The following is a 23,538-nucleotide window of genomic DNA, read 5'->3' on the forward strand; positions in this document are numbered from 1 at the left end:
TTTCTTACTGGAATTTACACTGACCTAATCAGTGTCAATGAAATTTGGCTGGCTCTATACTGTCCAATTTATTTTTGTTGCGGGCCATTTCGTGTTCCTGAATCAGAGGGCACTTGAATGGCCTTTTGACAAAAAATACAATAAATGCATGATCACCTCATATTACATAAACGCAAGAAATTGATGAATAACTCGTTTTAAAATCAGAGGTCAGTAAAAACAGTTTGTTATAGAAATAATGAGATGGATCACTTTTGAATGGCTATTTTAAATGGACAGAGAGTGGTTCTCAAACAGGAGTGAAGGCATTCCACGGGGTATGTGAGAGTTTAAAATGTATTCAGAAAGTAGCATCTGTGCAAAAGATGATTAGTAATTTATGTAAATATTTTAGGAAAATACCATTTTAGTAAATTAATATTGTATTAATTAGACTATTCAATTTCATTGTGCTAAAAACCCAGTTTCCTCATTCCAAAATAGTTCAACGCAACCTGTCCTATTCCACCGAGCATCACCAGTCAAACACCTCTTAAACAATTATTTAAAATGAAGAATTCTTGTATTTTAGAGAATAAGTCTTTACTATGAGAGGAGGACACTTTGTCGATAATATTTTGTTTCCCAGTGTGTTTATTGATCATGGAAAAAAGGTTGAGCTCACTAATCAAGGATACCGAGACAAATAAACCATGTGATTTCTTCCAGCCATTCAGGAAATACCAACAGTGATCACGTTTCAATAAAATGAAAGGTTGTAAGTAAATCTAAAAGGAATAAAACCATGTGCGGCAATGAAATGGGCATTGTGTAACTATAGTTTGTTATTAAAATGTATATAGTATCATTTGAGCGCTCCTCTCTTCCACCTTTCTACCTCCAGCGCTGTGCGCATGCGCCGCGCCGCTCGGGGAGCGCTTTGCTTCGGCCTGTTCCGCGGCCGCTCGGTCATTTTCGCCTCTTTGTTGTACTGCGAGTGGAATTAACTCGGTTCCGACCCATTATCCAGCCGACTTCGGCGCTCCTCGACCAGGTCAGTCAGCACTCGGGTACCTGTCGTCGTCGTCACCTGCCTCACTGTTTCCCCAGTGCCCCCAGCCCGGCCTCGGTGGCCGGGTTCGGGTGCCGGTTTGTACCCTCCTCACTCCCCTTCTTCCTCCACCTACTCCTCGTTTTTAGCATGGCTTGCCGCTGGCTGCTACCAAGCATGCTATCCATAGGTGATGCGTGTGAGAATATGTGTGTGAGGGGAGTGTGTATGACGCCGGGCCCTTGCAGTTGCACGCCGGGGCTTTGAAGCGGGGAGGAGGGTGAAGGCAGGCAGGCAGGCAGACAGAGACTCGGAGCTCGGTCGGGATGCACGCGGTGGTCCTCCGCGGGGCTCAGGCTCATCTGAACGGCGTGTCTCGTCTTGTTCTCTCGCTCTTCTCCGGTGCTCCTCCCGCCTCTAGGCCCATCACTGAAGTTGTTTTGTGGAGCTTCTTCTACATGAGGTTTGGATTAAACGTGATGGGAGGGTTAGTTCTTTGCACTTCCCCCACCACCTCTTTTTTTTTTTTTTTTTTGGTGTTGGTTTTGTATGGATATGCTACTGTTGTGTACACTGTGAGTGACATCGTGCGTGGGGGGGAGCACCAACACGCAGCCAACAAGTCTGCAGTGTTTTGGGGTTTTGTCAGTTTTGCAGGCTTTGTGATGCTAACCGTGCTAATTTTGACGTGTGTGCTTTGCACAATAGAGTTGTCCGAAACTTGTGGAGTGTTGCTTCGTTCGGTTTGAAGTAAGAGTTAGTGCTAAAATCAACACGTTTTAGAGGGGAAACTACAATTTGCTGACTGCACGGGACTCCTCTGTGAAGTGTTAGAACAAGTTAACGGCTGTAATCAGGCTTTCTTTTTTTTTTCTCCCCCAAGGTGTGTCATCATAGAAAAAGCTACTGGTAGCTACTCTAATAAGTTGATTTGTTCTGACAGTATGACTCTTACCATTCTTTCATCATTACCAATTCGAAACTCATTCACTGCCAGTTGTTTTCAAAGTAGGGTAGGATAACTCTGATTTTGTTGGAACCTTTTTATTGATCTTTCAAGTACCACAGAAGATTGACAATATAAGCACTGAACCTAGCATAGGGGAGAGTTGACTTTTATGAAAAGTGTTTCTCGACTTTTCTGTTCTCTCGTAATTACCGGTGCATAAAACAAGGAGTGATTTCACAAAAATTAAGCTTATTCACTAAAAAGCAGAAATATCAAGCAAATATGATGATAACAAATCTGTCAAGTAAAACATTTTGGTTCCAAGACGGATTTGACAGATGTCTAACTTGGAAATGTGGCATGAGCTACACTGAGTTTACGTCAATGGCTTTACTTGCTGTTGAATCGTTTCATCTTTTTGCATGACAAACATTTGGCATTATCCACTGGAACGCATACTCTGTTTCTACCCCCGTTTTAGTGTGAGATGCCTAAACCTGTCCTACTTTCAGCGTGTTGGCCTTTATCTCCCTCATAATCGACGTGACAAGCCAAGATTCCGAACCAATCATTTTCCCAAAAGCTATGCAGATCTCAGATCCAAAGCGATGCAATCTACAGGGATCTGTTAGTCGTTACAGTAGTTTACAAACCTGACTTTCATAGACAAACTGGACCGACCGGATCCAGGACTATTCATTCAAAAAAAAACTTGACAAATATATATGTCCAAGGCCGTAAACAATTTGATTTCAGTAGAGCAGTATAAGGGCAGTGAAGGAGTTAATTGTCATACGCGTTATAAAAAGATAACAAGGCGCCACTAAAAAGCCAAATAAGGCAAAAGTATGAATTAACTCATCTTATTTTACTGTTAGTATTGTTTTTTGACATTAGCATTGATTTGTTTTGACAGTCAGCCACAGTTACCATGACCAATAACTCTCTTTTTTTTAACATTCTGAATTGGCCTGCAAGTGTATAAAGAAGCTAACCACTGTAATGCTTAACTAAAGTTCGGTGCTAACAAGTGATTACATGCATCTTACAGAATTGGTCACCCATAAATGTTTAGTCCAAGACAACTTGTGAGTAGTGTTGTTCGCATTGTTTTTTCGCATTAGCCTTCCTTGATTTGTTTGCTGTTTTCAACTAAAATTCTTAACTGTAGTACAAATGTAAAAATAGCTGTTTTTAGTTTTAGCGAGTCACCTAACCTTATGTAACTTTAAGAATGCATGTTATAGATAATTATTCCATTGAGAATCTATTTAGGTCTTAAGCTCTTCTGATGTGGAAATGAGAGAAGCTTGCTGCATTTGTTTTGGTATTTTAGCATAAGACTTTTTTGAATCCACTCACTTCACACAATTTTAAGAATGTGTTGCCAACAATGTCAAATATTGCAATAGTTTGTTGTTGTTTTCAGCCTAAGACCGCTGTCGGGCCGCTCACAGTGACTTACTATTAGAATACATGTTGCTAAAAAGCCAAAGAAAAGACCAAACATGCTCAGTCCATTAATACTAGTCGAATCCAATTGTGACGATGATAAAAGTGACGATGAAGCTCATTTTATGACTTTCAAGACTTTTTTGTTGTTGTTGTTAGCATTACTTTTAACATGAGGAAAAAGCCAAGCATAGTTAATCCCAAAGATATATTTCTTGAGCATTGGCCCTTTGAGTCGGTAAACATCGACTCTTGTTTGTTTTGACAGTCGGCAGCGGTGGAATTCTTAACCGTCATACAAACGTAAAAACAATTCAATCATTAAAATGAAAAGAAACACTCTCAAAAAAGCATATGTCTCCGACAGTTTTTCTTACTCTTGTTGTAACACAAGGCCAATTTGCAAATGAGCCCCATGAGGCAGCAATGTACAGCGGGGGATGTCGCCCCATGACCACAAATAGGGCTGCTCGATTATTGGTAAAAATCATAATCACAATTACTTTGTTCAATATTGAACTAACAATTATGTTTTTGAAATTGGGACAGTATTTATTGAACTTGTTTAAAAAAAAAAAAACACTTCTGTGAACAGTGTTGGGAAGGTTCATTTTCTACACAAACTAGTTCACAATTTTTAAATTGAACAAGTTCAGTTTATAGTTTATAACTGAAATTTAATGAACTTGGTTTATAGTTCCAAAAATCTGAAGTTTATAGTTCTTTTCTTCCTCCAATAAAAAAAAAAAAAAAAAAATGCTTCGAGCTGTTACCCTCTGGCATTTTGGGTCATTTTCTCATTGTTTTTACCCATTCCATTCACACTCTTATCTAGGTGTTATCTTAAATACAAGAGAAAATTCCCTGAATTGTCTTTTTCTTTAATGAATTGAAACAAAAACATGACCTTTGTCCAGAATGTGCAAACGCACACAATCTGCCACTAAGGTTGGAAACGAAGCATGTACTAATGAAGTATTCAATCACATGCCTCTCCCATTGCAAAGACAGAAGTCCATGCAATCACCTACTGTTGGCATAAGCTCCACAACATCCCATGAAACGACTGCAAGATGTTCTAAACATAATAAAGATGACATTAACAATAATGGGGGTGGGCGAAGCTTGAGAGTGAGATTTGAACCTGACGAGCAGAGTTAAGTAGTAGTGAACGCTCTCACCACCACAGCAGGCAGAACACTGAATTGTGCAGAATCTGTACTTGCCTCTCTCAAGCACGGTAGAGAGTTGCCGCTCCCTCTCCTCCTGGATCATACTGTCACTCACTGTCTTTCAAACATTTCATGGGAAAATAAGATGGGGAGTATCATACAGTCACTGACATACTCGCTCCCGGATTCCTCCTCCAGAACGCTTCTTCACGTTCAGTCACAAGCTGTCCAAATATCCACCAAAAAGTTTCAAATGACTTATTTACCAGGATCTAACTCGGCATTGTAGCCCAGGGGAGAATCAAATCCAAGTCGATTATTGTACTGTCTTAGAATATTCAAGCTTTTCTCTCTGGAGCAAACTACGTTCATTTTTTGACGGCAACAGAGAGAAAAGGTAACGGTGCGGTGGTTTCATCGTTCTTAATAATCCCATCACATTTGCTCTGAAAACACTTCTTCTTCTCTTTCCGTAAGGAAATACTTGGTTGCGGTAATTCTGACAGCTTGCGTGTGACTGACGGCTGTAGAATGAATGCAGAGTGAGAAGTTGCTTGAGGAAATCAGGAAGGGAGGCAAAGCTGCGTCTAAATGTCGCATTAAAAGCAAGGAAAAGAGTGTGAAATAAAAATCTTCTCCTGTCCTTTGGTGAGCTTGGATTGGCAGTAGGAAAGGGGCTAAAATCTGTTTGCATCAGATCGTCCGTCGGCTGACCGTTTCCATTTTTTTTGACCCCTTTACCATTGTCACTGACGTCACAAAATATTTACATTTCTACATTTATAATAAAATAATTGAAGGTTTTTAATCATGTAGGCGCCTCACTTTCCTCTGAATTTTGAGACATTTTTGTGATTAAGGGCTTTATGAACAAATTTGACTTGACTCTATATAGACAAAACATGGAGAATTACCAGCATGCCGACTGATTCCATAGTTTCAATTCTCGTTAGAAGTATCTACTGCACTGCAAAGTAAGTTATAAAATGCTTATTGACCCCTGTTGGCATACTTTCTCGACTCCCTATCTGCAGACGTAACAACTATTAGCATGTTGGCCTTCGGACAAAATCATGTGTGTCAGCCAAATTGTCTTTTACCGTCACAAACGTGTGAATAGTAGCACTTGGGTCTGAGTGAATGTGCGTGTGTGTGTTTCTGAAGACGAGCCAAAGCTTCCTAACAACAAGAAGAAGCAGCTTTCCTCCTCCTGCCGCCTGTGGGAGAGCTTACAGCTTCTTCTGTGTGTGTGTGTGTGTTTTGGTGTGTGTCTTTGTGTGTGTGTGTGTGTGTGTGTGCGCACCAGCCCTCTAGTTGGATGCCAAACTACAGCGAAGCAAAACATTCTAATGGCCACAGGCGGACCAACAGGAACTCTTTTGTGTGTATCTGCGCTCGTGCGTTTGCACGTGCAAGGGTGTGTGTTCGTGTATGTGTGTGTGTGTGTGTGTGTGTGTGTGTGTGCGTGTGTGCGTGTGTATGGTTTTGGCAAGGTGGGACTCGTTTCATATTCAACTCGTTTGTCAAATGTGCTACATTCATTATGGTTAGCGATTTTCTATTGTGCAAATTGGCGATTATTATGAAGGGACCGCCTCCCAAATGAGATGTTGCATTTCAAGGGATGATTGACAAGGCAAGCAATGAGCCCATTAAAGTTTAATGATAATGTTGTGCCCACTCTTTCACTCATACATGACCAAGCATCTAATGTGTCCAATAATTTAGTTGTTTTTTTTACTCTGGATTATGCCTGGTTACTCTGGATTACGTCTGGTTGTACCGCTTTTCTATATTGTGTATGATGACAAATAATGTGCAAGGATCATATTTTAGTGTTTGCATGACCTGTGCTTGAGTGTAAGTGAGCGTGATTTGGCCTTTTTTGACAATAGACTACGGTACTTGCTGTTCGCTCCCCCAAAATTCTTAAAAGTGAGGATATCATACCTCCAATAATCATTTATAATGAAAAATAGGGGTTGGTTTAACAATACATTAAAAAAAGATAACATGAGAAAAAATTGGCAAATAGGCAAATCTGTGGGTGCTTCATAGGTGCACTGGTTTTCTCATTGTTCAATTTGTGTAGAGCTAGAAAGTAGTCATCCTGAATAACTGACATGAAATAGTTTAAAAACCTACTCTTTTGTATCCCACCCCCCCTGGCTCAGGCTCAGATGAAAAGCTCTTCATGATGTGGAGCTAACGCCGCCGGCTGCTCAACCCGCAGGACAGACGTGGACGCGGCGACATCCACAGCCCACGCATGGCGGTATTAGGGGTGAGGAGAACCACACGGGCACAATTCTTTGCTTACAGATCAACTGCATGGATTTCAAATGTCAACTCCAACTTGGTCACAGAATGCACATTAATAATTAACCCCGCTTGATACTGGTGCCAAACCAGTATTACCATTGCCAGAGCACGTGTGATTGGAGGGCTTGCCACCCTAGCTTCTTTGTGAATGACACTGAGCTACAAAAACTTACCGCCGCATACCAAATTGTCTACCCACTGAGCTCCTAGCTAGCAAGTTGCATACCTAGCTACATGCAAACCTACTTGCACACCTAGCTACCTGGTTGTCTAAATTGCCTACCTAACTACCTACTATACCTTCTACTTACCTACCTATGGACCTAGCAGCCAACTGTGAATCACAATTTCCACACTGCAAATCCACCAGTGTTGAAAGTTAAGGGACAGAAACCAAAAAACACTTGCATAAACCATCTTCAGTAATGAAATAGCCTGTGTAGTCTAGAATGTAACGCTCTTGGTGTCACCTGGATTCCACCCACTTTGCTTGCCCTTTACGTAATGATGGAAGTTGACTGGTTTGAGTCGGGACAATGTTCTTCAGCATCATTTTCCTCCTTCCTTGCAAGATGGAATCAAACTTCCCCAAGGTAGGCAAAACTCTCATGGTATTTGATGAAGAAAATGGCAGCTAGGGTGACGAGCTGCATGTGACTTTTGGGAGCAGTGACACGCGCAGTTTACTCATTCAATCCAGCGAGCGTCATTTGTCAGCCACTTTACAAACATGTACATAAGATGTTATTGTCGCTGTCGGGCGGAAACCTCAAAGTGTCAAAAATGACAATTTTACAGCAACTCTCAAAAAACGTTAGCTTTTTTTTGGGAGTTGCCAGGCAATGCTGCTTTCAAGTGTTATTGTACTTTTTTTGAAAATTATATTCTAATCCTATTGTCCACTCGCATCAACATTATAGTCCTTAAAAACAATGACGCTGGCATTGATTAAAATAGGACAAACGTGAAACCGTGGCCATCCAAAATTCCTCCACTGCGCTCCGTCGTATCCGACAAAAGTGTGCCCTGAGCGTGCTCCCAGGCTGATGCACCGGGCTTCCCGACTGGAGGGCCACTCTTTCCAAATTTTCCCCTCTTCACCTCCATGCAGTCTCTCCGCAAGCTTGTTTGACTAAGGCGCCACACATATTTGCAGGACGAGGACAGGGAAATAGTTTTGCCAAACTTTGGCAGCACTTCTGACCTAATCAAATATAAGTTGCGTTCAAAAGCGGCAGTGTTGGTTGGAGTTTGGCAGTGTTCTTTTTTTTTTTCCAGGCTGTTTTCACCACTTAAAATTGGCTAAAATGGTGTACAAATTACAGGCAAGGTGGATACAGTTTGTTAAAAAACAAAACATGGTCTGGCCATAAGAAGTTTCTGCCGGACGGTGACGATATGAAATATGATATTCCTTGGACAAATTTAATTGCATTGACGTTGGTGAGAAAAATTAAGGTCAGCATAATCTGTCTGTGGAATTGTCACATTCTTTCCCAATCTGGTAGACAAGCCATCACAAATTTGTGTGAGTATGGAATTGCAAAAAAAACCCTCATGGGTTTTGGCCATTTAGGGCTACAGTAAATTGACTGCATGTAGCTGATGTTATTTGTTTTGTGTCAATATTCTTATGGTTCGCTGCCATGTAATTTTGAAGGTGGCCCAAAGATTCCGCAAGACCACGCAACTTCTGACCAGTCATCAGGAGATCAAGGCTTGTCCATGAAGAAATGTTTGGCCAGCCAGCCAGTTGTCAAAAGTGTCAAACTGAAGGCAACGTTCACGCACAGCATCCAGACCAGGTGATGTCTGGTGTTGCCATTTTTTTTTTTTGGGGGGGGGCTATGGATCTGAATACCACACTAAAGTGAAAAGGAAAATCTTAAATCTTCATGACAACAGCCATTTGTTTTGACCACAAACGTCATTACTGTGGATTTTACCTGAATTCATTCCGAGTTGAGGAGGATTTGTTCACCATTATTGGTTTGTCTGGCATGATTGGAAATGTTCACCTGTAAATGATAAAAACATAACATTGTGTCCTGCTGCTGTTATATAAGAGCTGTGTGAAATGGCTTTAATAAAATAAGTGTGTTGGATTTGAATTTTGTCTGATGTTTTATTTAAGGGAGTGAGGCATGGGGGATTTGTACAGTCTTGGCATGAACAACCATTAGTGGTAATCCAAACACTTGATAGTATTACTCCACTGCCAACTAGATTTGGTTGTAAAACACCATTGGGTGTTGAACACTTAACATTTTAGTAAATGTGACTTTAACACAGGTTTTCAATGTGACTTATTTACATAAGACATACAGTTCGCATGAATGGGGGTAAGAATATAAAAAAAAAAAGGGATAGATGGACTGTGGAAAAAGAACAGTTTTGTTATGCGTTGTAAATATATCTGCCCAAAATGTCAGCACGACAACCTCCACTTGGAACTGTCTTTTGGAGCTTTCTCGGTTTAATGTCTTAATATTAATGAACTTACAACTGACAAAAAGTTGAGCACGTTTATTATGTCGGGAATGTATATCAAAACTGTAATGTGGTCGCATTTCATGTTCATCATTTGTAGCTCTCAGTTTCTAAAAGGTTTGTGAGCCCTGTACTAATAATGTTAGTCAGGTTTGGCATCATGTGTCCCCTTCACTCCTCTTCCACAAGATGGCAGTAATGTTCCGTTGTTTGCATGCATAGAGTGGCTGCATTTTGCTGCCATGATAACAATACATCTTACTTAAATCAGCGCTCATTTTATTTGTCACTTTTTTTTCTTCTGCCGCAGAACCCCGACATGCTGACGAGGAAGATCAAGCTGAGTCACATCAACGCCCACATCACGTGTCGACTCTGCGACGGTTACCTGATAGACGCCACCACTGTCACGGAGTGCTTGCACACATGTACGTGTACACAATCGCATCGATGCACATGCATGCAAATCCTCCTTACATCCGCTAGAGAGAGTCCTCCTACTTGCAACGGCCACCCCGGGCTTCCCTGTGGAGTCTTTTCAAAAGAGACATTCAGATCACGTCGGCCCACTGCAGCTGTCTGACTGCAATAATGCTTTCATAAAACGGTGTGTGTGTATCTCGTGGAAAACAGGTCAAGTGTAGAAAGGTTTGATGGAAGAGTGCTTAAATCATCATTGTGCTGTTCTAATCGGTTAGCTGGCTGAAAAGGGGAAAATTGAGTTTGCTAATGATGGTGTCACCCCACATGTATAGAGTGTGTGTGTCACCGATAGAAAATTCTTTCTCACTTGAGCCTTCCTTGTTGTCGTAGCGATTACGACACGTATCCGTACGTATGTAGGTACGAACACCATCACCTATTGCGAGCGTCTCGTTCGGACGTGCCTGTCAATAACAACGCATTTGTAATTCCTAATGGAGTCTCATGTTGGTGGAAAGAATTGATCATTTGTTTCGAAAACATACTGTAAAATGTCATTTTTGCTGTTTGTGCGCGCAGTCTGTCGAAGCTGCCTTGTGAAGTATCTGGAGGAGAACAACACGTGTCCCACATGCAGGATTGTTATTCATCAGAGCCATCCACTGCAGTACATTGGGTGAGTGACGCACACACGTGTTAAACATGATAAACATTAAAGCAAAATGCTGATATCAAGCACGCGCTATTTTCAAATTTTGGAAAAACAATTTTGGCCAATGGAATTTACGAAAAGAATCTATTCCTAATGGCTGCTTTCCGTAATTCATTTTTTTTCACAAGTCACATTGTCACAGACTTAACATTTTAACTTGTATTTTTAGAATTAAATAAAGGGCCACAAATGCAAACAAAACATGACGTCATGTGGCTCGGGGTTTACAAAAGTATGGTCCCACATTTAGTGGTCTACAGAGTAGCGAGGTAGAGTAGATAGAAACCCTCATTTCCTGGAGACATCTGCTAAAGATGACCGTTGCATCATTGCCATGTGTTCACAAATATAATGTGCATAACTGAATCATTACTATGGCAACAAATGTCAACATAATGCTTTCACGTGGGATCATTGTTCTGCCGCTTTGCTGGATGTGGTTGATGTCGGTGAAACAAATCGAAAGGGATTGTTTCGAATTTTAGCCGTTTTGCTCAAGGTTGCCAACACTCGGTTTGTGAAAAGAATAGAATAACAAAGGTAGACGCTCTTTGTTTTCCCTGCTTCCATACTGGTCATTTGTACTGTTCATCAAAATGGAAGTGAGGTGTTGCCAGTTGTCCATATTCACTTTGTTCAAATAAATTAAGGGATGTAGGCCTCTTGTTTCTGCCGCTCTCGTTCATCCATTTCTGTGTCTGTGTACTAGTTTGCTTTGAACACAATATGTCGTCTTCTTGGCAGCCATGACAGAACAATGCAAGACATTGTGTACAAGTTGGTACCCGGACTTCAAGAGGGTATGTTTTGTCTTTTTAAAATGGAAAAAATATACATTGTTTGTGACATAAAGATAAATATAGCTTACGATCCCCATGTTTCCCCTTTGATGGTTTTCCAGCGGAGGTAAAGAAGCAGCGGGACTTCTACCAGAAATTGGGCATGGAGATACCCGGTGATATTAAAGGAGATCTCTGCAACATGAAGACACATCTAGACCAGCGTAACGGTACAGTCCAACGACATCATCCTCATCTTCATCACATTCATTCAACGAGCTCCCCATCTCAACTCCCACTGTTTAAAAAAATACAGTCCTTGAAACTGGCCATTCTGGTACTAAGTAAACATTTTAGGTTTTTATTTTTTTAGTTTGTGTGTCAATGCCAATTAAAAAAATTCCGCCCCTAAAGCCACTTAAACTTATAAAGCAAGCATTTTCACGTCATTTTAGCCATTTTCCCTGAGATTCCTTAAACGACAAACCTTTTGAACTCCGTCCAATTGCTCTTAAATTTGAACCTTCTATACTAGAGTGACGCAAATCATTCTAGTTTCTGATTTTGCATGTTAGCAAAGTTGAATGTGTCTCAATAATGCATGTTGAAAATCATTTTTAAAAAAGGGTTGAGATCCACTGCGGCACACAGCAGATGTACCGGTATAGACAATAACACTAAGATCAAAGCAGCAGTGGAAGCGCGTGATTATTATTATTTTTTTTATTTAGCCAATCCGCAGGAGTAGTGGATTTGAGGGCGGTCATGCTTGCGGAGCCTAATCGCTCACTTAATCCCTTGCTCTCTTTGTGCTAATTAAGGCGCGTTGCAAAGAGGGGTGGCAATCTCGTGCACACTCACGGCGTCGACGGCACACACGAATAGTTGAGAACGCTATTTATTTTTAGGCTATATTTTTGACAATTGTAGCTCGCCGTCTCATGGTCGCTATGCCAATCTACTGCTTGATCCCTGCATGTTCACACTGGAAGAACACTTACTACCGTTCAAAAGTAAAAAACACAATCGGAAAACAAAATGGACAATTAGAACACTGGAGAGATGGTGGCTGGAAATGTTATACACCTATGTAAATATAGCATTAAAAACTAGACGTTTGCTGCTAGATTTACCCATTAACAATGTATAGAATGTATCTCTGATTAGTTTGATATTATCCTCATTGAAAAAATATCGGTTTTATTTGAAAGATAAGGACTTTTCGAAGTGACTCCAAACTTTTGAACGATAGTGTAAGCGCACACAAAACCAACTGGAATTTCTATTTGTCATTTAAAATGCTTTCATTGACCATTGGGGCCCAATGACAAACATCAACTTCCATTCCAGGATCAATTAAAAAAAAAAAAAAAAAAAAGTGTTTGGGGACAAACGGTACAGACAATGAATGGATGGATGAATGTTTCACAACTAATCTTAGCATAAATTACGCCATCATTCATTTTGTTCAACAGTTTTAGCTGCACAAGCACAAATCTATTGTTGTGTCAGCAACAGTAAAGTAATAGCAGCACCAGTCATTAAACTAAACTAAAGGCTGCTTGGATTTCTCTTCATTTTTAATCTGTTAATGTTTTCACCATTTTTTTGTAGGTCAGTAACACTAAAGGGGTCCAGTTTTCCCCACTTTGTCAGAGGTAGTCGTCACTTGAGTCATTAAAACAAAGGAAGGATGACTAGCTCGACTGGGCAACACCAACCGGTTCTTGTTGTCGTCACTCGGTTCATTAAAGATATCATCTTCGCTTTTAACCCCTTTGATAGAGGTAGACGACAATATTGATTAAAAGAAAGAAGAATTGAGATCGGTCCTTGTTGTTTACTACTATCCCATAGGTTGTAGGCACGTCATGGGGAAAAAAAAAAAACCCTCAGAAAAACACTGTTTTGTTTTTTTTAGCCATAAAACAAAGTAAGGGCAGTAAGTTCTCTTTTTTGGTGCTTTCCTAAAGTTTTGGGACATGTTTTATAGTTAGGAGCTCATGGACTGTCCATTAGTTCAAGCAAAATATGGGCATCCAGCTTTTTTTTTTGTCAATTCGCTAGATTGTTAAAGTTTATTAAGACGAAAGGCCAACTGTCCTTATTTTTGCTGCTTCGCTATGGTCAGGAAAACTAAGGAAGCTTGGTCAATTCTCGTTTTTGCCACTTTTCCAGAGGTTTGGCGCCATTTGGTTAACGAATTAAACAAGGTCGTTGCTGGTTTGTTAAAGTATGGCAAATGGACCCTTGTTTATGTTACTTTGCAAGAGGTCGCCAATGACATGAGAAAGATGTACACATGGTCCATAATACAAAGTAAGGACGCTCCGTTCTTGTTTTCACCCCTTTTATCAAGGTTGTTTATCTGCTCATCATTAATTTAAACAAAGGAAGCATTAAAACAGATCCATTCCGTTGAAACAAAGTCAGGGTGTTTGGTCTTTGTTTTCATGTCTTTGTCAGCTCGTCAATACTCGATTCCCTAAAAAAAAAGTGCGAATGACCAACTCCAGTTCTCTCCACTTTGCAAGAGATTTTAAATAGTTCTCATTGAAACAGAGGTGGTTATTTCTTGTGTTTGCTGGAGGTAGCTGATGTGTGTTTATTAATATAAAATAACAGCGGTTGGCTCTTATTTTCTCCGCTTTGCTGAAGGTTAGCAACACTCGATTTCTCATTTTTGCTGCTTTGATAAAGACTGCCAATGTCCGTCTAGTGGTCTATTAAAACAAAATGTGGGCAGTCAGCTCATGTTTTCTCCGCATTGTTCCAGGTCGTTGAGACATAGTTCATTAAAACAAAATTAAGGGTGGTATGTATGTTGTTAAGCTTATGTTGAAGCATTACGTTAAGTAACAGAACAGATTTCACAAGATTGCCTTGCTTTGCATTTAGTCCAAATGTCTCTTGAGGGATAAACGGGGTCTCTCATTACTTCTTACTTGAGGACGGCCCAACAAAAGGAGCGTTCGTTAAAGCAGAGCTCACGCCATGCTAACTGCAAGCGACAGCGCAGCAGTGTACATAATGAAAGACCCACCCCGCGCTCCTACCTACCACCACCAGAAGCCCTCAAAAAAAGGAACATAAACTTCCTCTGGGCGTCCACAAGAGCAGATGTTCGAAAGAAATCGAATTTAACCATTGCTCACTGTACAGCGCTCCACAAGTCCTCTGAGAGTCACTCTGTAGACGACTAGTCGCATGAGCAACAGAGTGACGTTTTCATTGAACAGGTCTTCTTTGAATACCGCCGCCTCTTATTTGCTGTAGGTTCAATAAAACACGGTATTAATGATCGGTTCTTGTTTTTGCCATTTAGCTGGGGGTCATTAAGACAAAGCCAGGGCGGTCAATCTTTGTATTTGCTGCTTCGATACAGGTGGTTAACACTGTTCAGTCGAACAAAGCAATGCCGGCTGGCATGTCTCTAGAGGTTTACAACGTTTGGTTCATTAAAACAAAGTAAGCAGATGCTTTATTTATTTATTATTTATTTGTATTTATTTATTCCACGTCATCATAGGTTTTTTGACAGTAACTTCATTGAAAGCAGGAGTCAGTTCTTGTTTTGCTAGCCTGATAGAGATTGCTGATGTGGTTCGAGAAAAATAAAGGAAAGCCAAAAAGCTATTATTTTTTTCTGTTTTGCTCGAAGATTATTGACACCGTCAGCTATTTTTCTCATGATAGCAATCTGTTCATTAAAGTAAAGTAAAAGGCAGCTAGCTCTAATTTTTGACTAACACTTCCTCTATTAAAACGAAGCACATATGAGCAATCAGTTCTTGTTTTTGCTGCTTCACTACAGGTTGTCCAATCTCGGTTCAACAAAACAAAGAACGTAAAGCAGGCCGCTCTTTATTTTTGACTTCTTCAGTAGAGGTCATCAACACGCTGTTCTTTAAAACGAGTTGATTGGTTGTTTTATCTGCGAGAGGTTTTCAAAACTGTCGATTAAAACAAACTGTTATTTTTTTTTGTCACTTTGTCTGTGTATTGACACCATCAAAACAAAGCAGCCTTATATTTTGATCGCTTTGCTAGAGGTTTCTCATCCACTGGGAGTCACCCATTAATTTAACCTTTCACATCGTTTTCATGCTATGTAAACATGAGGCCCGAGTGGCTGTGAGGTCGCGTGAAGGTGATTTCACCTATGCAACGAAAGCAACGAGAGCGAGTGCCTGTTTAGCCGCAATCAAGCAGGTTGGCTCCGGAGACGGTCGCTGTGGAGACCACACAGCACTCACTCGCATGTACACACGCGTGCGTGCACACACACACACAGTTAGGCAATTCTCCTTGGGATCGGTGACAGTTTGACCAAATAGAAAATGGTCTCAAGCTGGGATACCAATCTTCTCACACAAAAACATTTACACTTACACACACGACCGCGCACAAATACTGATATTTCCACTGTAGTAAGAGTGAATGTTTTCGAGGTTGTGCAAAAGCAATCATCCTCAATTTCATCGGAGAAAAATGTGTCTCATATCCAAACATTGTGTGTATGCAATACACAAAGAAATGTCTCTCTTGTGAGAGCATTTTCTTTGTTGTCAGCGTTTTTATTATATACACTTAATGCGATGCAGGTGACAAACAGGTTTCCCTATGGACGGGCTCATAGATTTGTTTTTGCAGAGCCCACATTATTTTATATGCTCTATCTTAGTGGTGTGTAATATTGCAATATTTGTAACCTTTTAAGTGTTTTTCTCTTGATTTTTCCAGCATTATTTCTATAGACTTTTTGGCAAGTCCCCTCATTCTTACAAAATTTTACATTGCTATTTGCTAACTGAAAATGGCTTCAGGGGCTGAATTTTCAGTCTAAAGAAAAAGACAAAAAGCTCCTTAAATGGTGGTTTCACACCAAATTGTCTTTTCAGGCATGACCTCTGCGACTTGTTGTGGGTTTGTGTTTTTTGTCATGAGAGACAAAAGTTTCATATTATTGCTAAATGAAACTGTCTTTGCAGCCATGGCTTTTTGAGACTTTTCATGGATCTGATGAAGATGGCTGAAAAAAAATCCTAAAGCATTTTTCTATTTGTTTGTGTTGAAACAGGAGACACAAAGTCGGAGGACACGCCCAATAAGGAAGCAGGAGAGGAGAAAGCAGAAGAGGACAACGATTATCACCGAAGCGACGAGCAGGTACAGATTTGATCTGGACGGACTGTATTACTGCAAAATGACCAAATTGTATTGGTTGCTTTTATTTCTGGCGATGATCATGAATCACCGACGATCATCTTACACTACTTGTAACACTTTGGAAGGTGAGCATCTGCCTGGAGTGCAACAGCAGCAAACTCAGAGGCCTCAAGCGCAAGTGGATCCGCTGCTCGGCGCAGGCTACCGTCCTACACCTCAAGAAGTTCATCGCCAAAAAGCTCAATCTGACCTCCTTTAACGAGGTAAAATCAGTGTATTATCTTATCATTCATTAATATTATTATTATTATTATATTAAAATCTGAATGCAACACATTATTCCATGATTGCAGTATTAATCAGTGCCATGTTTTTGTACAATGCATTCTTGCCACAAAAAGTTTTAGTTCCCCTTTAAAAGATTTAAAAAAACTACAATAATCATCAAAATTCAAATTCACATATCAAATTAGTAAGAATATCCAAATGAAAAAAAAAAACATTCAAATTACAAATTTTTTTAGTTCATGTTAAAATAAAGAAATACTAAAAAATATATATAATATATTTTACTCTTTTTTTTTTCCCCAGTTTTTTTGTAGGGAATGTCATTCAAATACATGCTCTAGTTAAAAATCAAGAGATCATTCGAAGATTTAAAGATTTTTACTGAGCAAATAATTCAAAGAAATCCAAAAATCAATTCCAATGAGGTTTGCACACCTGCTATGGTACCTTGCTTTGTGGGGAAGCGAACACATGTCGCCTCTTGGCATTTTTGTCCTCTCTGCGCTGTGGAACGCCAGAAGTGGTAGTTGAAGTGATCGGCAGGCTGAAGGTATCACAAATGCTTTTTCAAAAAGGTCTTTCTCTCACTGTCGGCTCTTTTCTCAGAAATGTGACTTGAAAAAAAAATTGCTTACATTTTTTTATTCCCTCACAGTTGGACATTTTATGCAACGAGGAAATCTTGGGCAAGGACCATACTTTGAAATTTGTCGTCGTAACGAGATGGAGATTTAAGGTAAGCCGTCTTGTGGCATTCTAGGTTTTATCTGGGCCTTTAATCCACATCGTAAAACCGTCACTGTCACATCGCTGTTTGAGAAACAATACACAATGCAATATAACAGCATGCAGCTATGCCATGTACGTCATCTGGACCAGTTCACAATCAGTATTTGTCTAAAATGACCGAAACACAAAATGTCATGCTGATTCGATTCACATGGTAACACAGAGGCTGAAAGAGAAATGTGGGAATTTCAAGAACAAGACAAAATTGAATTGAATTTTGGGCAAGGTTAGCGGGCCGTAATTTGCCCTGGTCTGCTCTAGATGATTAATCGATTATCAAAACAGTTGATTCATTTGATCCTTGATTAACTGATTAATATTGGACACCTCTTGCTGAAATGTAGTTGGCCAAAATAAATTTAGCTACTACGTACTCATTCTGAAAGCAGTGCATGCAGCTAGGAGAAACGGACTTAGGAGTGCCACAGTTTCTCAAGTTACGAGCCTCCCCGATGTAATTTTGTCCGAATGGCTTCGTGGTGAAAAGGTTGGTTGAACAAGTATTTCAAAAAACATTTCATTTAACATTTAGAACAGATATCAATGTGCAATTAATACGCATGTAATAGTGAGATAACCATTAGGAAAGTGATGAATGGAATCTGAATTCATTTCAGTGGGGAATACGCTAAGTGTATTGTCTTGTTTGCTTCCAGAAATCGCCCCTTCTGCTCCATTACAGACCCAAGATGGATCTGCTGTAGCTCAAACGCACACACAATTTCCTTGTTTTTCTATTTTCATTTTGTACTTTATTGTCAAAGTCGTTGCTGTCCCGGCGTGCTCTTTATAACCAACGTATGCAAAGACGATCAACCAGCAGCAGCGAGCAAACAAGCAGACGCCACAGCGAAAACCGCACTCGACACAAAAAGCCAGAAACTCGGGGAGATACCGCAACACTGGCTGTTGTTGTTGTTGTTGTTTTGTTTTTTTCTGGTTATTTTGGTTTTCATTTTTGGGCGCTACATCCGACATATGTGAAGAAGAGGAAAGAAAAAGACAAAAAAGAAATGGAGATAAATCATATATTTATACTTTTGTACAGTTTAAGAAAAGACAAACTTAAAGACACTACACTGGTGCTCTGTTTACATGCAAACGGGATGTCGGGAGCGATGTCAGGAGCGGGCGGGGTTTCGTGACCATCCTTCGGCGCAACGGAGGATAAAAAGTTTTATATTGACTTTTTGGTTTTGTTATTGGGGACAAGATTTTTTTACTTGTGTCCATTTTAAGTTGGCTGCAGAGTAAATCGTCTCTGAATGTGTCTTTCTGCCCCACGTCTCGCCATGTTTTCCATCTAATTTGCTATTGATGATTGTCCATTGTGAATAGGCTTTGTGTAGTAATTTATGTTCTATATATTGTACATACAATGTGCTTATAGGGAGTGAGCGGCGGAGAGTAAGAGAGACTTTTAGACTGTTAAAAACAGAGCCGATCAGAAGTGCTATCTATATCAGAATATATCTTTCTTTAAAGTTTGTTTTATTGTTTTGTTATTCTTTGAGAAAACAAATATGTGGCATAAAAGCTCCCGCCACTCGTCCTCCGTCCCTTCAGAATGCGATCAAATATTTTACATCATAAAAACGTCCCCCAAAATCTAAAAAAACCCCACATATTTCCTTTTTTTTTTTTAAAACAAGGAACGGTGCTAAATTCCCATTCTTGTGCTCATCTTTCATTTGGAGAGCCTGCAAATTCGCAGCGTCAAAGCCGGATAGAATTTTTGTTTGTATTTAGTATTTATCTAGTTTATCTAGCGTTTAAATTTATTCTTTATGGTATGGCTTTGTTCTATCCAATTACCAGGAGGCCCAAGTGACAAGGCTTCAGAGCTGGAATTGATCAATCTCTTATTTTTTTACGCGGAGCACAGATAAAGGTCGCATCAAAAGCCATGACAAAAGGGGCCGGCATTTATTCGTTTTACTTTTGAAACGACACCCAGCAAAGGCGTTGGAATAAATGCATGTCATAGCTGTAATGGAAGAACCAGGCATTTATCTAATTTTGACACAGAGCCCAAATAAGGGATTAAATGCAATTTTAAGAGTTGTAGAAGATGATTTATGTGTTATGTGTTTGTTTTGACACAGAGCACAGCAATGGGGAAAATATGCCTACTAGTCAAGAGCCACAACGGAACTCCCGACATTTATTATAAGTCTTTACCTTTTGCTCCATAACCCAGGGAACATTTTGCTCGTTCTATGTGTGAAAGAAAAAAAATTACACATCAGGGCTATAACGGTATAGTATCCAACTTTATTTGGAAACCTTGCAAAGTAGCTTAAGACCCAGAATTTACATCAAATCGGTTTATCCCAGAGCCCAATTAAGGTTAAATACCGTGTTGTGTTACGGCTCTGATACAGCCATTTTGCAGGGTCTCTGCGTGAAGTATTGAATGAATGCCTGCCAAAAAATTCATTACATGACACATTTCACAATCTTGAAACAGCCCTGTTGCAAATTGACATTCTCCATGTTGTCGTGTTCTGTCAAGATTTTTTTATTCACACAACTGGAAATTCTTTCCTCCTAAAAATTGCATACAAAGAACAAAATACTACATTCGGCTTAATGGATGTTATGGATGTTGCCCAATGCTGTTTTTTTTTATTTGAAATGTCAAACAAGATGCTCCAAATCAGTATGTCAAGCATTATTATTATTATTGTTATTATTTACCGCTGACAATACTTCGTGTTCATCTGGTGCTTTCTCTGGTGCTAACCCTAAATCCTGTTGGACTATGTATTTCTACTGTCCATCCCCGTGGCTGTAAAAAAACAAAACAAAAAAAACTTCACTCCCTATTGGTCCTGAGTTTAGCTGTCCAACTTGATTGACAAGCCCGATCACATGGACATCCTGCAAAAATTGCTGGAGCAAAAGGTTTTTATCCATTACCCTTTTGATACAGAACCTTGCAAAGGAGGACACGGTCACGATCTTTTCAGAGGAAGAAAATAATTCTGATTCCTGATCTTTTTACGGCACAAATGTGACAATTTTGCAGGGTCACTGTGTGATGGTGACACTTGACACACGATGTGACAGAAGATCTGGCATTCATGCGTCATGACACAGAGCCTGACGAGGGGAAGAAATACAGAATCTTTTCTTATGACACAGATTTAGTAAACATTTCTGCTTCAGAACTATAACAGAAGATCCGACATTTATTCAGTCGATACCTTTTTGCTACAGAGCCCAGCCAAGAGCTTAAATGCAGACTTCTCTGTTAAGGCTCTGATGCGTCCGTTTTCACTTTCACACAGAGATCCTGCAAAATTGCTGCACCAAAGCCATATCAGATAATATGGTATTCCGATCAAAGGGATATGTTCCATATCTTCTGTTACAATCCTGATGTGACACATCTTACCCATCGACCAAGCTCTTTGTGTGAAAGTGAAAGTTGCCATAATGCAAGATCCAATATATCTTTTTTTGTTGTTATCTTTTGACACAAAGCTATAAAGGGTATACGTTCCAGTTCATCTGTTAAGGCACCACAAAGTTGCCAAATAGAATATTTGACTCAAAGTCTGGCAAAAGTGTTAAATACCATATCTTCTTAAATGACACCCATGCAAAGATTTAGCTGTATCTCTGTGTAAAAGAGAAAGTTGCAAAATCAGAGCTGTAACAAAACCTCTGGCTTTCATAAGGTCTTTACCTTTTATCACAAAACTCAACAGAGAAAATTTTAGACCTGTTGTTACAAAATCCTTACAGCATTTTGGGTCTCTGTGGAAACAGCTGAGGAAGGCCTGTCAATCAAGCAGTGCTGTGTAATAAACTGCTTTTTGAGTCTAACTTCCATGAGCAATTTTGATGGTTCTTTTTTTTTTTTCTCCCCAAGTGATTTTTCTTTTGTATTCTGAATTCCTGATGTTCATGTTGGCGTAAGAGCAACACAACACGTGTTTTCTTTTTCAGGTTTTAAGAGTGAAGGACAAATGTGCAATATGGCTTTTCATGTGCGTTTCCAGTCAGGTCCTCAGGTCACAAAATGCCTTCTCAGCATTTACCCTCATACCCCGAAGAAACACGCCACTCCACCCCCACTTTCCCCTCTGCCTACTTTTTGTATTATTTATTGCGGCTGTGTAATGAAAGTGCTTACCATGGCGACCCGACCTTTTGGAGGGGCGTTTGATCAAGACTGGGTCCCAAATTTCTTATTTTAAAAAAACAACAACACAGAAGCTTTTGTCCAAACTTAACTGTGTATTTAATCAATAAATGCCTTTTAAAAGCCATCTGCTGTCCTGATTCGTACAATACACAGCAAGGGAAGTGAATCCCAGCTCTTCTGATCCAGGGATTTGGCCTGAGTGCCATAGCCATCTTGGTCATTTTGCGATCTGTAAATTTTTACACAGACACCTCATTTGGTAATTTTATTGCATCTCTATTTGAAAAATCTAGAACAGAAAAAAAATCCACTTTCACAAAGTTCCAGCATAGCTGCACCAAAAATGAAAGCATTACAACAGATTATTTTTAGTCATCTGTTTTTTGTGTGCAGACCCTGCAACATTGTAACATGCAACCATGTAGTCGTGCTGAACATTTTGCACAGAATCCAGCAAATGCCTGATCTTCTAAACAGTCTAGGAATCGTGCTCTTTTAAACAGCGACTCTGCAAAACTGCAAGGGCATAAGAGCAATATCTTTTAACTTTTACTCTGAACCCAACAAAAGCCTTTAATGCCAGATTTTATAAACTTTCTGGAGTTTGTCTGTGTGAAAGAGCCAAAACAAACTAGGAATTGTCTTTGTTCACACAAATACTCTGCAAAACTGCAATATGTACAAGAGCTGGTAATAAGCATTCTTCATCCTTTAACACAGCAGAAAGCTTGCATGTCAGCTATCTGATTTGGTGAGTTTGCAGTGGTTTTTGAGTCATAATCTTTTTACCGTTTTACAAAAAGTGCTCATCTTGCACACAGAGACTGGACAACTGCAATGGCCTCCAAACAATAGCATGTCAAATGTTTAAGCTTGACTATTTCATGCGTGCGTGCGGATTGTTGTTTGTCTCTGTGTGCCCTGCGATTGGCTGGCAACCAGTTCAGGCTGTCCGCCGCCTACTGCTTGATGACTCCTGGGATAGGCTCCAGCACCACGGTGGGAAGAAGCGATACCTGAAAATGTCGGCCTACCGTGCCTGTTTTTATACATCACTGTTTGAACTATCTGCGTGTTTCAAGACGACTTTTCACTTGTACTCCCTTAGGCGTTTTTGTACAGGCTTGATTGTGGCCGCGGAACACATTGTTTTCCTGCCTCAGAGGTGAGCCGACCTCCCGCGAACTAATTAGGCCTATTGTGAGGCAACCTAATGAGCGGCTCTCATTTGGCCACAAATTAGATGCTCGACTCACGGCAAGCAACACCATGAAGGCACGGACGGTCACAGGAAGCCACATGGTCGAGATTGATGTCCTCAAGTGGGGACTTTCTCTCCAGAGACACCTGCTGATCCTGTTAACTGAGGAGACGAATTAGTCACTGGCAGGAACGTCAGTGGGTACCTCAGTCACTGAGCTTCTGTGTGTATGCTTTAAAACTAAAGCAATTAGCATTCTGTATCCCAAACATTAAGAGTGTCACTGTTCCTACTGACGCAGGGGGGATAAAGCCCGCAAATCTTCCCACAACAGAAACCTGAATATGGTTAAGTAAAGATTTCTTCTCATAGATAATAAATTAACAACACACATGCTAGTGGGTGGGGGCATTAACAACATTGACCAATGAGGCCCAACAGGTCAGATTTGATATGACGTCGCCTGCATCGACGATTTGCATATGTTTAGAATTTTGGTTTTTTTACCAATTGTCTTTGAGTCACAAGATGCCATCCAATTAAAATGTCAAATTTAATTGAAAATAATGTAAAGATTATAATTTATAATTCTTAAAAGAAACTAAG

At 40.0% G+C, this 23,538-nt stretch overlaps 1 protein-coding gene across 8 annotated transcripts; it reads left to right on the forward strand.

Annotated features, from left to right (window-relative positions):
- Positions 1 to 883: 883 nt before the first annotated feature.
- On the forward strand, positions 884 to 21,849 carry pcgf3 (polycomb group ring finger 3). 8 transcript variants are annotated; one of them, XM_085903991.1, is made up of 11 exons: positions 914 to 1,033; positions 6,778 to 6,887; positions 8,586 to 8,730; positions 9,726 to 9,843; positions 10,418 to 10,514; positions 11,295 to 11,350; positions 11,452 to 11,559; positions 16,410 to 16,498; positions 16,624 to 16,761; positions 17,442 to 17,522; positions 18,232 to 21,849. In XM_085903991.1, exons 3-11 carry the CDS (start codon positions 8,659 to 8,661, stop codon positions 18,277 to 18,279), a joined length of 807 nt encoding a protein of 268 aa, XP_085760117.1. In that variant the 5' UTR covers positions 914 to 1,033; positions 6,778 to 6,887; positions 8,586 to 8,658; the 3' UTR covers positions 18,280 to 21,849. The 8 variants fall into 8 exon arrangements, with proteins under 8 accessions (XP_085760161.1, XP_085760117.1, XP_085760146.1 ...); XM_085904020.1 differs by lacking the exon at positions 914 to 1,033 and adding an exon at positions 1,053 to 1,220; XM_085904029.1 differs by lacking the exon at positions 914 to 1,033 and adding an exon at positions 1,276 to 1,517.
- The last annotated feature ends 1,689 nt before the right edge of the window (positions 21,850 to 23,538 follow it).

This window comes from Syngnathus leptorhynchus, chromosome 2 (assembly GCF_054491065.1).
Source record: "Syngnathus leptorhynchus isolate UIUO chromosome 2, UIUO_Slep, whole genome shotgun sequence".
In the NCBI taxonomy this organism is placed as follows: domain Eukaryota; kingdom Metazoa; phylum Chordata; class Actinopteri; order Syngnathiformes; family Syngnathidae; genus Syngnathus; species Syngnathus leptorhynchus.

Excerpts from the sequence above, each read along its gene's own strand:
- pcgf3 (XM_085903991.1), top strand. The coding sequence starts at position 8,659 with ATGTTTGGCCAGCCAGCCAGTTGTCAAAAGTGTCAAACTGAAGGCAAC. Across the intron at positions 9,844-10,417 it reads CACGGAGTGCTTGCACACAT|TCTGTCGAAGCTGCCTTGTG; the intron begins GTACGTGTACAC and ends TTGTGCGCGCAG. Across the intron at positions 16,762-17,441 it reads ATCTGACCTCCTTTAACGAG|TTGGACATTTTATGCAACGA; the intron begins GTAAAATCAGTG and ends ATTCCCTCACAG.